At 39.7% G+C, this 16,293-nt stretch overlaps 1 protein-coding gene across 1 annotated transcript in view; it reads left to right on the top strand.

Annotated features, from left to right (window-relative positions):
• The window catches only part of clcn2a (chloride channel, voltage-sensitive 2a), a 42,818-nt gene extending 28,437 nt beyond the window's left edge, over positions 1–14,381 (top strand). The window contains exons 7-24 of the mRNA XM_084120811.1: positions 119–197; positions 332–457; positions 550–634; positions 909–1,010; positions 1,272–1,356; positions 1,534–1,692; positions 2,060–2,129; positions 2,823–2,933; positions 3,258–3,468; positions 3,565–3,698; positions 5,203–5,381; positions 6,703–6,811; positions 6,938–6,984; positions 7,398–7,463; positions 8,160–8,198; positions 9,041–9,145; positions 9,900–9,986; positions 10,065–14,381. Coding sequence (XP_083976937.1) covers positions 119–197; positions 332–457; positions 550–634; positions 909–1,010; positions 1,272–1,356; positions 1,534–1,692; positions 2,060–2,129; positions 2,823–2,933; positions 3,258–3,468; positions 3,565–3,698; positions 5,203–5,381; positions 6,703–6,811; positions 6,938–6,984; positions 7,398–7,463; positions 8,160–8,198; positions 9,041–9,145; positions 9,900–9,986; positions 10,065–10,517 — 2,247 coding nt within the window. The 3' untranslated portion in view covers positions 10,518–14,381. The remainder of the gene's footprint in view (positions 1–118; positions 198–331; positions 458–549; positions 635–908; positions 1,011–1,271; positions 1,357–1,533; positions 1,693–2,059; positions 2,130–2,822; positions 2,934–3,257; positions 3,469–3,564; positions 3,699–5,202; positions 5,382–6,702; positions 6,812–6,937; positions 6,985–7,397; positions 7,464–8,159; positions 8,199–9,040; positions 9,146–9,899; positions 9,987–10,064) is intronic.
• Positions 14,382–16,293: the final 1,912 nt, after the last annotated feature.

Raw genomic sequence — 16,293 nt, 5'->3', positions numbered from 1 at the left:
TCGTTGCCATGTATCCGTCAGTGTAATTACCCTGTTTCTTGGCTGCCTGCAAAATGCCACCGCGACAGTCGTTTGAAACAGGATTTGCATGTATTCGGTTTTCTCGTTAATCTGACAGAATGAGCTGAGAAACACAGAGATGCTGTCAGCCGCCTGTGCCGTGGGGGTGGGCTGTTGCTTTGCGGCCCCTATTGGAGGTAAGTCCAGACACATTGTGATCATAGCTGGCCACTGGAGATAACGCCATATCACATCCACGACAGTAACGTTTCCCTGTATACCTCCAGCTTTGAGCAAAGTTGTTTGTTGACGATCTGCTGTGTTGTGGCAGGAGTGCTGTTTAGTATTGAGGTCACATCTACGTTCTTTGCCGTGAGGAACTACTGGAGAGGATTCTTCGCTGCAACCTTCAGTGCCTTTATCTTCAGGGTGCTGGCAGTGTGGAATAACGATGAGGGTGAGGGAGGAACCTGTTATGATAGCCAACACTGTCAGATGATTCATTCGCCATACATTTCTAACTGTCAATCTCTCTTCGCCATATTGCAGAGACGATCACAGCTCTCTTTAAAACACGCTTTCGTCTGGACTTTCCCTTTGACCTACAAGAGCTTCCAGCTTTTGCTGTGCTCGGGTTTGTGTCTCACCTTTACCAAAAACGAATTATTTGAATTATGGAAGTAAGATTTTATGCAAACTAACTTCCTTGTCAAGGAACATTTGTGTTAAAATGTCTAAGCTCATTAGCACTGTTTATATGCAAAGCTTATGCTTTCGAACACTGTGTGTTCAGTTCACATGTCTAATCTTTAAATCCAACAAGTTTGTGATTCTTAGTTCTTGGCTGTAAAATGTGCAATGGTCATAGTTTTGATTAATGTTTCAGTTGTTGTTCATGTTTTTCTCAGAATTGCCAGTGGTTTTGGAGGGGCGTTGTTTGTGTACCTGAACAGGATCATAGTGGAGTCTATGAGAAAACAGAAAACCATCAACAAGTTTTTGCTAAAAAAGTTAGTTTTTAGTGCTTCTTTTACAATGTTAACAGCAATTATTATTGTACCATGTATTTTAGTTAGGAACTAGCTCAGAATTTGTTTATTTCATTGTTAAAGAATGTTACAAATTAAATATATTTTCTGTTTTCAATGCTGGATTAATAATAAAACTTTTTCAAATTATTAATTCAATTATTAATGTTATATTAAATAGTAAAATGTTTATTTATTATATTCAAATAGCCATTTTTCTCTCTCATGTTTGGCTTCCCATAGAAGACTAGTGTATCCGGCAGTGGTCACTCTTCTGATCTCTACACTCACCTTTCCTCCAGGGTTTGGACAGTTCATGGCAGGCCAGGTCTGATGTTTCAGATGTATTGTGTGTCTCATCAAAATGGTTTCCTTCTCTATACCTTTCTTTTTTCCTATACAACCAAACTTTTTCAGTCTTTCACGTGTGCTTCATGCTGAGATTAATTTGTTCCGGATCAGTAATCATGCATTCAGTAACAAACTGCATTGCCTCCTCATTTAGCTTACTCAACATGAGTCTCTAGTGGCACTGTTTGACAACCTGACCTGGTACAAGCAAGGTGTTGCGGAGGAGTTTGCGTACTCAAGTCACGTACCTCAGGCATGGAAGCACCCACAAGTCAGTGTGTTCATCACACTCCTCCTTTTCATTGTCATGAAGGTGGGTCTCACCATGTTTTGTAAATTATAAAGACCATGAATGTTAACAGCAATGGGCAATATGTGAATGTAACATGTTATTATACAGCTGTTATTTGATTGGCTTCATTCTCGTTGCAAAAATAAATAAAATATCTGGTCATATTGAAATGTAAGTTACTCAATATTAACTACTTGTTATTGAACTGTCTTGTATAAAAAAGTTGCTGTCATGTTGTTGTGCTGAAAATCATCACAGGCTGCAAGTAAATCACAGCCGTTCTGATTTCCAGTACAGCATCACAATTGCGTGTGTGATGGTGCTTAATTATTAAAGGGTGTCTTTGTTCATGTGTGTGACCTTGTGGCTCTTGAATGTTTCTCTTCAGTTCTGGATGTCAGCTGTGGCCACAACAATGCCTGTGCCTTGTGGGGCTTTCATGCCGGTTTTCCTCATTGGTATGTGATTTACAGTGTGTGTGTGTGTGTTGTTTTTAAAAGTCAACACTGTGGGAAACTTTTTTGTTTGTTTGTTTGTTTTCATTTCAAGCTATTATTGTGGTCTACCAGTCAAAAGTTTGATTTGATTACAATTTTTAAAATGTTTTGAAATAAGACTCTTTCATGCTTACCAAGCTTACATTTATTTAATCAAAAATACAATAAAGCGATAATATTTAACTGTTTATTTTAATATATTTTAAAATGCAATTTATTTCTGTGATGTCAAAGCTGAATTTTCAGCATATTTACATCTTTCAGAAATCATTTTAATATGCTATCATTCAATTCTAACATAAGAGACTTATTTAAAAAATCTTAATTATTCCAAACTTTTGTCCGGCAGTTTATGAGCGAGCACGTTTGAACGTTATTTTGCTCTCGTGTTCATACCAGCCATCATATTTTAGTTTGCCCTTAATGGTTGTTTTCCTTTTCCCGCAATCATGTTCTCCATTTCCATCCCTCATCACTGTCTGAGTCACTAAAGCCTGTGTGTGTAAACTCGTGAAATCACTGCAGCTTTATTCTGGAATCAATGTGTGTGGCCTCATGTAAGTATCCGTCAACCAGGTGTTACAAATTTGACGTTTTTTTTGTCAGCCCAAAAATGTCATCAAAACTAAAATGCTAATTCTGTGTGTCACACAGGGGCTGCATTCGGTCGACTGGTCGGCGAGAGTATGGCCGCTGTCTTCCCCGAAGGGATACACGCCGACAACACTGTATATCCCATAGTTCCCGGCGGATACGCAGTTGTTGGTGAGAGTAACCATTGTGCATGCCTTCTCGCGGATGTCCATTTGTTTTCTTTCAAAAGCCATCAGTTTCAACCCGTCGTGGCTATATCTTATTCACACACGTAATTGAACCTGCAGGGTGTTGTATGCAAGAGTCATACATTTTTCATTAACCCACACAAACCAACAGCCAAATTAGATATTGCCTTTGGAAATGGCTTCAGCGGTAGCGCTGCATTGTGCAGCGGAGCAGAAAGCTTGTCAGGAGCACAATAGGAAATCAGATGGCTTGAGGCGGGTGACTGCTACTGTAATTTGATGCTGGACGAAATGGTGATTCCCACAGGGGCGGCGGCTCTTTCTGGCGCAGTCACTCACACCGTGTCCACCGCCGTCATTGTGTTCGAGCTGACCGGTCAAATCTCGCACATCCTGCCCGTGATGATCGCCGTGATATTGGCCAATGCCGTGGCTCAGAGTCTACAGCCTTCCCTCTATGATTCCATCATCCGGATCCAGAAACTTCCCTACCTGCCAGAGCTGGGCTGGGGACAGGAGTGAGGGCTATTATGTTCCTTCCCCAAATTATCACTCTCATATTATTCCCCTGGCTTTTTGAATGCTCACTCCCATCTTGTTTTTTTTGCCTGTAGAAAATATAATATCCGCGTGGAGGACATAATGGTGAGAGACGTGCGGTATATCACGCTCTCCTCCTCTTACCGGGACCTGCAGGAAGCTCTCGTAACAGGCCAGCTTAAAACCCTGGCCCTGGTGGAGTCCAAAGGTGAGACATGCATAAAATACCAAAATATTGTGTGCAAAAAAAGTTGTTTTCGGCCTGTTAGTCCACCTTCTGCACATCCTTCTTACCACTACTCACAATTTTTAGACAGACTTTTAGGCAGTCTTTATCCCAAAGTGTCTTTTTTTTCCCCATTTCTTTCAATATGGAAGAGCAATTCTGCTGAAATGTCTCTGCAATATCTGTCTTTGATTGCTGAATCATTTTTGCCAAGAAATGAGGTTTTCATCAAAATGGGTTTTCAATGGCTGATACCAATATCCAGAGAGCGAAGCTAGGAGTAGGCCTTAATCTAGAATAGTTAATCATGGCTTAAAAAATGTCTTTCTCAAACACAGATTATGGACAGATTACTAACACTTGGACTATGTAGTTTTGAACTGAAAAATAAAAAAGATTAATTTAAAACCAACTGTGCCAATCTGAATTAGCATGACCAAGGTTGCCTAGAAAACATGGAACGAACCAAGAAAAGCTTAAAATTGTATGGAACGGAGAAGCAAATCCAAGGGAAACAATGACAACAGAAAAAAGACTGCAATCAAAAAAAAAATTACTGAACAAGAGAAAACTCTAAGCAAATAGCAAAGAAAAATTGAACACATCTACGAAGCCCCTAAAGGGTCATGGTAATGGAAAAATGTCAATGCTTTTGCATTCTCTCGCAAATGCTTTGCTTTCCCCCGATAAACTTTTGAAACTTTCCGAGCAGGATTTGAACCAGGGTCTCCAGCATGGAAGACAAACTCGCTAACAAGGACGCTAGTCTCCAGCGTCAGTCACTAGTGCAACTCTTGAGGCCAGGGAAGTGAAGTTTACAGTTTAAGTTTAAGTTTAGAGCATCTGATCATCTGGGCAAAGAGTCACATGATCATTTGATTAGTGACTCAGAAATAGTGCAGAATCTGAAATATTTCTTATTCATTTAAGCTTTTATTTGTTTCACGTTTTTTAAGATTTTCAGATTTTTTTACAGATTTTCAATGTGTAAAATTATATATATATATAAACCCAGAATTTCTATCAGCATACATGCTGATGGCAATTCTGGGTTAATATATTGGTCTACAACTAGAAGTGTACAGTTGTAGATGCCTGGGAAGAAAATGGGCCTCTGGATGAATATGAAAAAACGGTTTATTAGGTGTTTGCATGATGCTTAAAAATTGCTCCAAAGAAAAATACAAGTAAATAAGTGTTTAAAAATGAAGCTGTAAATACTTTTTGATGTTTGATTTCAGTACAGTTTCCTTTCCAGCCATTTTCTTGAAGTTCCCAAATGAAAGCTCACAGTTGGAAATGTTATCCCACAATTCCACCTCATTCCCTGTGACAGACACATTCTTTACCTTCTCCATCTCCTTTCCCACCCTTTGCTATCCCCCATTCCTCCAGCTATCCCGCTGTGTCTCTCTCACTTCTCTCTTTCTCTTTCTCTCTTTCCCTCTCTGCTGTCTCCCTTGCCCGTGTCCCCACCTGGCTCCAGAGTCCATGATCCTGCTGGGTTCTATAGAGCGCTCCCAGCTACAGTCGCTACTCTCGCTGCAGCTCGGCCGGACTCGCAGGCTGGACTACTTGAGAGAACGTGCTCAGGACAACGGCACCCATGTGCCCACCTTCCCCCAAGACTCTCCCCCCAAGACTGGGCATGCCGTACGTTTCCTGGTATGAACCTCAGAGAGATAATGCTAGTGTTAATTACAAGACAGGAATCTGAAGCAGCAACTAACATTAGAGTAGATGACATTTTCCCCCATATAATTTTACATGATCATTTTAGAGATATAGACATATTTAAACAGACTTGTGAAAAACAACACCAGGTTATAGGATTAGTTCAACCATTATTGTTATTTACTCGCCCGCATGATGTTCTGAGCCTGAATGCTATTTTTCTGTGCAGCTAAATAGTTTTCTTAGCAATAATAATAATAAACTTAGCAATAATTTTTAGATTGCACCAGGTTTAACGTTACTGATGGCAAAAACCATTAAGGGTGCACTGCTATTAACATTATGGTCAATAACAATAAGATGATAATAATTTGTATATTATGGCCAATAAATTCTTATTAAGATCTGTGCTATTTATTCTATCTATACTATATTAATCTAAATAAATAAAAAGTAAAAGACACTAAAAAACAAAAAATAATTATTAAATTAATCATTTTAAATGCTACAAGTGAATTTAAGCATTATAATTTACAATTTGAACAATTTTATTTTCTATTTATTTAATTATTTTCAATTTTCTTGTGATTAAGTGTAATTCAAATTATTATTATTATTATTTTTTTTTTACAGATTAACTTTAAGTGAGCATACAGCAAATGTGGTTTAAATTTTAAAATAAGGGAAATGATTACAATTAATAATGGAATTTTCGACCTATATCGATAAATCAAAAAATCGAACCGATATGGTACAGATTGATCCTGTGCTTCTAAAAGTGGTTCTCACATGGTATTGAGAATGTGGGATGAAGAAGATAATTTGTGGAGAATAAAATTGTTATTGATGCTCAGTCTGTTTAGTATGGCTTTAGAAGACTCAAAATGCACTGAATGAGTCTCATGGTCTCCATTAATGGCTCTTTTTAATTGTATTTTTACTGTTTAGTGGTCACAATGAGCTATACTGGTAACTATAAAGATTTCAAGTGAAAATTATTTATTTTTCAAGTGAAAAATAAATAATTGTAAATTCCGAGTGAAGTATTTCTTTAATTATGTTCAATGTTAGTATGCCATTGTTTTTGGAGTCTGCGATTCCCAGCTTGTCTGTATTTCTCAAGAAGAACAAAGGATTGTCAGATCACCATCAGGTGTTTTTTTTTCTTCTTCATGCTTTCTGTTTTATCCTAAATAATTCCTTCCCGACAAGCTGTCATCTCCGTGCTCGGTAATACATCTGGGAGTACGTGGAGTCTGTTTTAGTAATCAACCTTACTGATAAATCTATCTAATAGACAGTTTTTTCCCAGATCTCCACTGAAGAGTCTTCATACAGCCCCACGCTGACTAACTCCCAGATCCCCCTCAAGTCTGCTCTGAAGACAGTGTCTGCAATCAGCAACACAGAGTCACTGAACAGTGTGTACAGTATATAACACTTACTCACACATTTCAACTCCTACTCATGTATGTCGTGTTGCTAACTGTCTGTGACCCCCTGGTACGCACCAATCTTGTGCTAATCTAATCACTCCTCTTCTGCAGGCTCTCCAAATCTCTCCTCTGGGGAACCTGTGAAGGAGCTAATAGAGGTATGATGGCTCTCTAGGGGGATTGTGGGTGATACGCAGCACTTATGTAGCTGTAGAGTTTACAGGTGCCCAGAAGTTGAATATGGGACGACAGAACGTCTGGTTTGACTTTTCTTTTATGTTTCAATGTTTGTCTTTGGCTTTGTTCAGACAGGCTGTATTCTGTTTTGTTGTCTGTTTGAATTTTTTTTCAATTCAAAGCTCAAATATGTTAATTCAAATCAGATTTTTTGGATTTCATCCTGAATATACTGTTATACACCCCTTTCTGCCTTTCTCTTTGGAGGACCGATGGCTCTAACAGTGTCCCTTGATAATAGTCAATGTTGAAGGTGCATCTGTTGAGAGAGCCTTGCGTTAGATTTGCATTAACGCTTTATGCTCCTCCCTTTTCTATCTGTTATGTCTGGAAGAGCAATGCTGGCCCCAAGGCTCCTAAGAGGAGCAGGAGGCCCAAGCGTGTGAAGATACCCATGGTGGTAAGAACGCTGCCGCAGGGACTCGTTCCCCTCGCCCACAAACACGCATCGTCGGGGGTGGCAGTGGCACAGCCAATAGGGCCTTGGCATCTCAGAGGCCTTATTGCGTTCTGCCTGTGTGCTGTATTGATACACTCCTCCAGCTTAGTACTTCCCCTCTAGGGAACAGGGAACAAGCTGACTCACGAGATGAATCATGCCATTTTATGAAGCATCTCATAAACTCTCAAAGGATGAGTGCGTTTGTGTGACGCATGGTTTGGTTTTGAGGTTCAGACTCAGAACGGGCTCAGGAGCCCCGTATGCTCGTAAACCAATGGAGGGACATCAGGGGATGTTGTAATTGGACCCGTTTCTTTTGAACAAAGCTTCACAAAGTTGATTCAAGTCCAATTTTCAACTGGAGCTTTAAACTCTCCAATCAAATTAAGAACCTTTCGAAAAGCTATTCCCTGTCTTAGTTCTTTATTGCCTTCGTAATGGCATCCAATCTAACTCACCCTCCCCTGGGCTGCGTTTAATGTATTGCTTAAGCTTGCTGATGTTTAGTAAAGCTTGAGCCGCTTCGGTAGATTACATTAGTATGTGTAGCTTGTCTTGTGAATTGAATGAAATGCATGAAGTTTGTGAGGACAAGAACGTATGAAAGGGACATTTGTGCGTTTCTGTGTCTAATTCTTGACTTGATGTTTTCAGGATACACCTGATGTGGAAGATGACATGTCTACAGCAGAGGTATAAATACTGTAGTTACCCATAATTATGTTGTGATTGTAGGTTTTTTTCTCCATTGTAACTAAGGTGTGTTCTAGAATATACAGTGGGGTCCAACAGTCTGATTCTGGCATTCAAAATATTATTTAAACTTGGAAATGAATCATTTTAGAATGTTGAAATATGCAAAACAGTGAAGGTTCTGCTCTATTTCTAGGTCTATAATCAAATAAGTCAATGTGTGACTGATCATGTGACTCTCTGTACAGACAGTCAGATATATTTGCTTTCATATTTTTTGCTTCTCTCTTATGCTTCCATGGTGACATGCAACAAGTAGTCAGTTAAAAATAATCTTTCAACCAAAAAATAAATATTTGATGTTTAATATACAGTTATGTGGAGCAGGATTTTAGTCCATTGAGATTTCACTGTGAGCGGGGCCACAGAAATAGACACCGAATCACTGCCAAATTGTAATGTTGCTTATTCTAGTACATGGAAGAGATTTTTTTTATATTTATCTGTGTTGCTCCTGGTTTGGACAATGTGTAATAAAGCTAATTTTGTAGCTTCTTAAAAAAAAACATTCTGTCATGGAACACAGGAACACAAAAGGAGAAGTTTTGAAGAATGTTCACACGGTTCTCTTCCAAACAATTGTAGTTTTTATGAGGAACAGACTGAAATTTAAGATATTATTCACTGAAAAGCTGACCTTGAAAATCACCCTTGAAAGCTGTGGTCACCTCTCATTGTCATTGTATGAAAAAGAGCATAAAAGTGAACATTCTCAAATCATATTATAATATAAAACCTAAGATAATTCCCCTTGTCAGTTTAAATTTAATTTTTTTCTCCAGATAACAGAGTGGGAGGAGCAACAGTTGGATGAGGCTGTTAATTTCAACAACTGTAAAATAGACCCCGCCCCCTTTCAGCTGGTGGAACGGACATCTTTGCATAAGGTAAAATCTGCATCTGCTGTATCTGCCAATAGGATTTTTCCATTTGGCTTTTGGATTATTGAAGAAAATGGCTTTGAGACCAGCAAAAGTTTGATTCTATTTATCATGATAATCTTTTATGAATTTTGAAGCCTAAATACAATAGCCAGAAGTAAAAAGCTATAAACGAACTACACCATGGTCGCATAACTTCAACATCACCACAATTAAGCTTTTGACTCTTGCCAAGTCTGAAAGTTTGCAAGGGCATAACTGCTCTAAATGATTACTTTAATGTCCCAGACAACCTCTGTAGTCTCATTTAGCCAATGCTTCACCACAAATAAAAGCTTTAAAAAAATCACAAGGGGGGTATTACTGGTTTATTTTAATGTCTTAGAATAAAATGTGAAAATACCTTGAGCTGGTGTTAACCACAGATATTCATTTCAGGCATTTAACCAAAAACCCATTGAAATAAACCCATTGACTTGAGGACGGTGGAATCGAAAGCTGCTAAAATGCCAACATGTTTCTGGGTTTTGACCTACAAAAATATGTCCTCCCTGCAGTGCTCTCTTATTCGGCCTTTAACACGTTTATCCTAAAAAACTACCAAAAAAAGAAGTGCAAATTATTTGTACAATATATTCCAAATGTTCTAAAGCCACAAAAGGAATATAACACACAAGTCACATGAAAAACAAACAGGCCGGTTTTATCATCACAGTTGCCTGAACATCAGTCCTTTTCCCTGTCCCTTTGTGCATTACAGACACACACCATTTTCTCACTCCTTGGCCTGGATCATGCCTATGTCACCAGCACCGGACGTCTAGTAGGCGTCGTCTCTTTGAAGGAGGTGCGTGATTGTATAGCTCTTCTTTATATCCTGTAAAAATGCTTACATTTCCAAAAATAAAATGGTGTCTGTCTGCAGCTGCGGAAGGCCATCGAAGGCTCTGTAACTGTGACTGGAGTGAAAGTCCGTCCCCCGTTGGCCAGCTTTCGTGACAGCGGCAACAGCAGCAGCGTCTCGGAGGTCACAGAGCTCCACAAGTTCTGGAGTCGTCACAAGAGCCTGTCATTGCCACGGGAACCCAACCTCCCCGACCTGGAAGACCAAACGGAGCAGCCGTCTGAGGCCAGCCTTGTGAATGAGACGGAGTGCACAGAGCTGTCCAGTCAGAACAGCCCCTCACACACAGACCAATCAGAGCTGCCCTACACCGATGCTACGCCCCAAGAGGAGCAGCTACCGCAGCTCCCCTGTGACTGTACCCTCCCGATGGAGGACGGAGACTCGGAGGTGGTCGGCGAGCAGTGCCCAGCTCCCAGTGAGGAAGCGGTGAAAGAGGGAGACCCCTTGCCGTCAGCCGGTCAGCCGGAATGACAGCTGCTTGCGGTTGGTAACGCACGCTCCATTTACACCATAAGCGGGATTGTGAAGTCAGGTTGAGGAGAACCTGGAGGGAGTCTTTAAGCAGCGAAGCACACTCTCTGCTCCGTACCAATCAAACCAACCCCAATCGCTGGTCCTGCCTTCACACGAAACACGCCGTGTGTGTTTGTATGTGTGGGATGCCATAGATGCGCGCTGCAGTTTGAGTGCCGTGTGGCTTTGGATGTGTTCGGGACTCATGAGCGATTGTCTGTTCGTACGCGTGTGTTCGTCATAAGTTTGTTCATTTATGGCTTCGTGGGACATTTCTGTTTGTGTCTTTTGAGTTGATTTAATTTGGTGAGATTAATTTAAATCAGTTTATGTTCGATGATGTCACGCTTTTTTTGTGCGTGCGGGTTGTCATCATATGCGTGTTTGTTCGTTGATTTGTGGCTTCACGCCGCATTTGTCTGTGTGTGTGGGTTTTTTTCCCTTCTTTGCGCAAGCGACAGTGTGCATAAGAAAAGCAGAGTGTGTGTGCAAGAGTGACTCAGCTGCACCTAGCCAACGCACCCATCTGGTGCCGACACTTTAAATCCAAATAAAATTGTCTCCGAGAGCCAAACTACAATTTTGCTCTAAATATAGCCCTTAATAACCCACACTGCAAGGAAACACGGAGGGAGAGAGTGGGGGAAAAGAAAGGGAGCGGGTGGGCAAGAGAGGACACAGAAGACACGGAGAGAACAAGAACATGATGCAAAATGAGAGAAAGAAAGAAAGAACGAACGAACGAACACCGGAAAGAGAGTCGTGGAAAGGCAGGAGAACGATGGGAGAGTGGGGTAAAACTGTGATGCTTTTTACTTAGTTTGTCAGCTAGGCAAGAAGAAACAAGTAATCAGGCAAATGAATATGCCTGATTACATTTCAGAATACATACAGTAGGGGCACAGAAATATGACTTCTCATGAAAAATGGTCCATTGGCACAACTTACCCCACATTAGGGGTAAGAGGTGTCATGATAAGGGGTAAGTTGAACCATTAGGGAACGTTTGAACTATATTCATTATATTTTGAAAATTGTATATAATTTCATTCAAATTTTTATTTTTCTGCATGGGATTCACATTTTCATATATAACTAGAAAAAATGTGTGTTTGCATGTAGTGGAACAATATTCAGAATTTTATCATATTATTTGTTTTTTCATGCTTTGGATGCAAAACTCATCCTCAATATTAGCCACTGTCACCTTTTACCATGAAGCACCTGACACACTTTACCCCAAAGCTAAAATTTGGGGGGGAACAAAATCTTTATAGTAAAATAAAAAATATTATTCATGACATGATTTAATAATTCATTACATCTTTTGTTTTATACATTCCAATTCATCAAAATGTGTGATGTACAGTACTGTGCAATTAGTCTTGGGCATGGTAGGATTTTCACCAAAAAAATAAATAAAAACTATTTTAAGCCAGTTATTTAGATCTTTTGCTGTAGTGTGTCAGTAGGAAATATCAGTTCGGTTTACATTCTATTTGCCATTAATTGTAATAATCCAGTGAGATTTTTGTATGCACAAGCAGTCTGACAACAGCCGGTATGATCTGATCTCACCATCATCGAGTCCGTCTGTGATGAAGAAATAGAAAAAACTGAGGTAGGTTTCTTGGAGATGTTGCCACAATTTTTCCGGATTTAGTCTGTCGTTTTTTTTCTTCTTCATGTAATCACAGACAGACTCGATGATGGTGAGATCAGATCTCCGTGTGGATGTCAAACTCCTTTGATCTCACTGGATTATTACAATTAATGGCAAAATGAATGTTTAGAAATGTAAACTGATATTTCCTACTGACACACTATAGCAAAAGACATACATAACTGCCTTAGAACCATGGGGTTTTGGGGGGTGAAAATACTAACGTGCCTAAGACTTTTGCACAGTACTATATATTTTTGCTTTGACGTCAACATTTTACCTGCCATGTGGGAAATTTACTTTAACATGCAAAAAAGTGTTTTAACACAGCTTGTGTATAACATGCAGCTGTAGCCTACACCTTTTCAAAATATACGGTCATTTGATGAAAAATGTTCTTGAACGTTTGCTATATTATGGGGGCGGCACATCTTACGCCACTCTCCCATACAAACCCAACAGTGATTCACAGTCTCACAGTGGAGTTTCCAACCAGGGTAGTTTTGAAGCACATTGTAATTATCATTCAAACAAAACACTTGAGTTTTCCATGCTGACAGCACACGGTTTGGATAGTGTTGCCTGTAATTACGAGTAATGATATCCCACGATATGTAGGCACGCACGTTAAGCATGCACAAATCTGCATCAGGACCAGTTTGCAGCATAGCTACCTGGCCATTTAAAATGTATTAAAGCATCTTCCTAGAAACTCGAAATACCCCGAGAGGCTCGGAGCCTCTTAAATTCTTAATTATATGCATGTACCCCGACGCAATCAGTTGCATGCTCACACTCGCATAAACAATACGATTTGTATTGCTTTCCAGCCAGCTTAAATACAGCCATTTAAAAAGACTGCATACGCCTGTTTCAACTGTTTCTTCATCAGGTTTACTTACAAGGTCTTTTGCTTTTTCAAATCCAGAGCGCAATACTTTTTTGCACGTGCTCACAAGGTGTAACACGTCGCAGACTATACCAGTGTAGATTGAATGATAACGTTTTCAACTGTGTTAGAACTGCAAGAATCAGCCTTTGTATAAATACCATTGCAGGGAGTTTGTAGCCAAGTGTGCAGATCTCATCCAGTAATGTTCAAATTTGAATCATCAAAGTATTAAAATGTAAATCATTACAATGATGGATATTCTGTGTACCTGCAATCGCGTCATATCTGAATTGTTTTATAGGCTATTATATGTGTGTGAAGCTTGATTTTGAGCTGTCAACTGTGCAATATTATTAGAATTACTGCTTGCCTAATAGAGTTATTTTACTAAACACTGGCTCTGTTTCTACAGTGCATATTATTTTGAAACTGTTTGCACATCATGAATGGGACATGTACTGAAACAAACGGACAAGTCCGAGCGGGAGTTCATATTTTTAATGCCTTTAAATTTCGCTTTCACAACCTGCAAAGTGTTTACTGGACCTCAGCAATGGACTTTTCACTAGTTTCAGCCTGAGAATGATGTTTTAATGTTCTGTTTGCATCAAAACTGTGGCTGAACGACGCTATGCAGTATATGGTCAAGAACAGCACAACTACCCCAGACACAGCCTATAAGCAGATCAACAGAGAATGAGTTTATTTATTTTTCTTGTGCACTGCAGAAATGGGAGGCTACGGGTTTGATTTAAACGGATCAAGGAGAGTGGACCAAAACCATAACCATGACTTCCTGACACAGCCTTTTCTCATTCTCTCAGAAACGCCTGCTATGGGTTCTGCCATCCGCAAGAGAGAGAGAATGTTTTCCTCGCCATTCATCCGGCTGCACCAATCAGCTGTTTTATTAACGAATCCTGTTGTGGGACAGGAATAACTTAAGCTAATTATGATCTTTAGATATGTTGTGTCACGTTCTGTCTCTGTTTGCCTCTTGTGCAGTTTAGGTCAAGCCCACGATGTGTAAAGTGTCTGCTAATATGCCGCACATTCAGTGTAGAGTTAAGCAATAAGTAGTAGGCCTATGCTCCCATATCCGTAAATGTTTTTTATAAATCGTTTGCTTGTACAGAATACAGGGTAAAGCGGTATATGAACTCTACTCACATACCCTGCACATATAGAGATAAGCATACTGAATCAGCTGTTACCATTATTTTTCAGAAAACATGGAATTGTTTTGTACATCAATAAATATTTCAACTTTAAAGCTTTGTTTTATACTCATTTGTGTGGGAAATACTTTGTTGTATGGTTAAGCTGGAATTTGTATTTATTTTATTTTTTTTTTAATTCTTGTTTTCCGGTAAAATGTTGAAACCCTCAGAAAAATTTAAGAAAAATTAGGTAGTCTCCAGCACCGAGAAAGAAAGAGAAAGAGTTATGGACCGTGACAAAAAAAGTTGGCTATACCATATAGCCTACTGACAAACTTAATAATGAAGCCAAACAACGCTACTTAAAAAAATTGAGATTATAGGCGGAATCGATCCCTATGAACAAAGTATGGAGTAATAATTATGAAAGTTTACCCAGCCTCAGTTTCCATATTTTCTCCTACCTGGTCTGTGGAGTGAGCGCTTACACCTCCGATCCAGGACCGGATTAACAATTTCCTGTGGCCTCGGCAACAACATTCAAGCCCCCACACCTCCCCACACATTTTAATTGTTTATTAATAAACAAGTGTTTTTTGGGGAATGCGCCAGAAAGAAATGCACATTTCATACGGATTAGAGCACAGACTGTTTTCTTTCGTTTTGAATTGTTTGTTTAAAAGTAGACATTTCAATATAGATTTATTTTTCAGGTCTGTGAAGCAAGTAGGCTACCTTATATGCTGAGTTTCGGTTAATTTATTAAATCCAGGCAATTGGTTGATGAAACATTTATTAAAATTAAAATACAAATTAATGCAAAATGAAATTCACTTTAAAGAAAGGCTTTGTGCTTTCTGTCTTGCCGTTCACAAATGGATGAGTGCAAGATCTGCAGATCTACAAAGTAAACGCGGAGAAACAATCGTTCACACGGTTAACCAAGCATCAGTGGTGACACACACACACACACACACACTTGTCAGATTCTGTGAGCTATGAAGCTTGTCTACGCAGGTTTGTTACACTTCAGGAGTAATTTATCATACGTGCAATAATCCACTGTTTTCGTCCGGTAAGTTAGTATATTGACGACCAGCGCCGACCCAAGCCATCCGACGAAAATGGGGAAAACTAATATGATTTATGAGGCGTTTGCCCTTTCGATCATGAGACCGATTACAGCAGTTCACGAAACAGCAATTCTGAACCATTTTCCAAAAAAAACCCTAAATTAATGACCAAATGACCAACGTTACCTACTGCCTACTATACGCTACTGTACAGTACATCTACTTCCGTACCGTGATTCCCACAATGCATTGCGACGTGACGCAATAATCCCGAACTATTCTAGTTATGTTTGGGTAGGCTACTGCAGACGGCGTCTGTGCGGGGGTATTATTGTGCAATACCAGCAAGAACACATTGTCTCAAACTGTCAGCAGCGTTCTGTGTGCTCGTCACCTTGTGAGTTCATTCTTCCAAGAACAACTAGCAAGAGCGTTCTCCCCAAGAACACAAGTCCGTTCTTTGCATTCTTGGTTTTGAGAAACACGAAGCTTCCCCGGGCGCCGCCATTGATTAGCAGACCATCACCTGCTGTTAGCATTCTATTGACTCCCATTCATTTTGGCGTCACTTTGACAGCGAATAACTTTACATCCAAGGCGTTTAAAGACTCCATTTGTCCATTATTTATTTCTAAAGAAACACAAAAATGTATAAAAGACTCCATTACCTTGTATCTTACGTTATGGCCCCGTAGAAGCAGTTTTTGTAAAAATAGGCTAACGATTGCGTCATAACCGTGCGAGACTCTGTCGCACAGTAGAGAGATTACCGTATGGACAGGAGGAGAAGCTCGCGGGCAATCGGGGGGACGTGGAGGCAAAATGACAAAATAATTAATCAGAATACTTAGCAAAAGTTGCTCCTGCTCCTAGCTCACGGACACCTCCTACTCACACTCTCTGTCTCTGCAAGTTTCGGAAGGGAATGATTCAGATTTCTCTTGGC

This window comes from Abramis brama, assembly GCF_963993115.1.
Source record: "Abramis brama genome assembly, chromosome: 7".
NCBI classification, from domain to species: domain Eukaryota; kingdom Metazoa; phylum Chordata; class Actinopteri; order Cypriniformes; family Leuciscidae; genus Abramis; species Abramis brama.
This window is presented reverse-complemented; position numbering and strand designations above follow the sequence as displayed.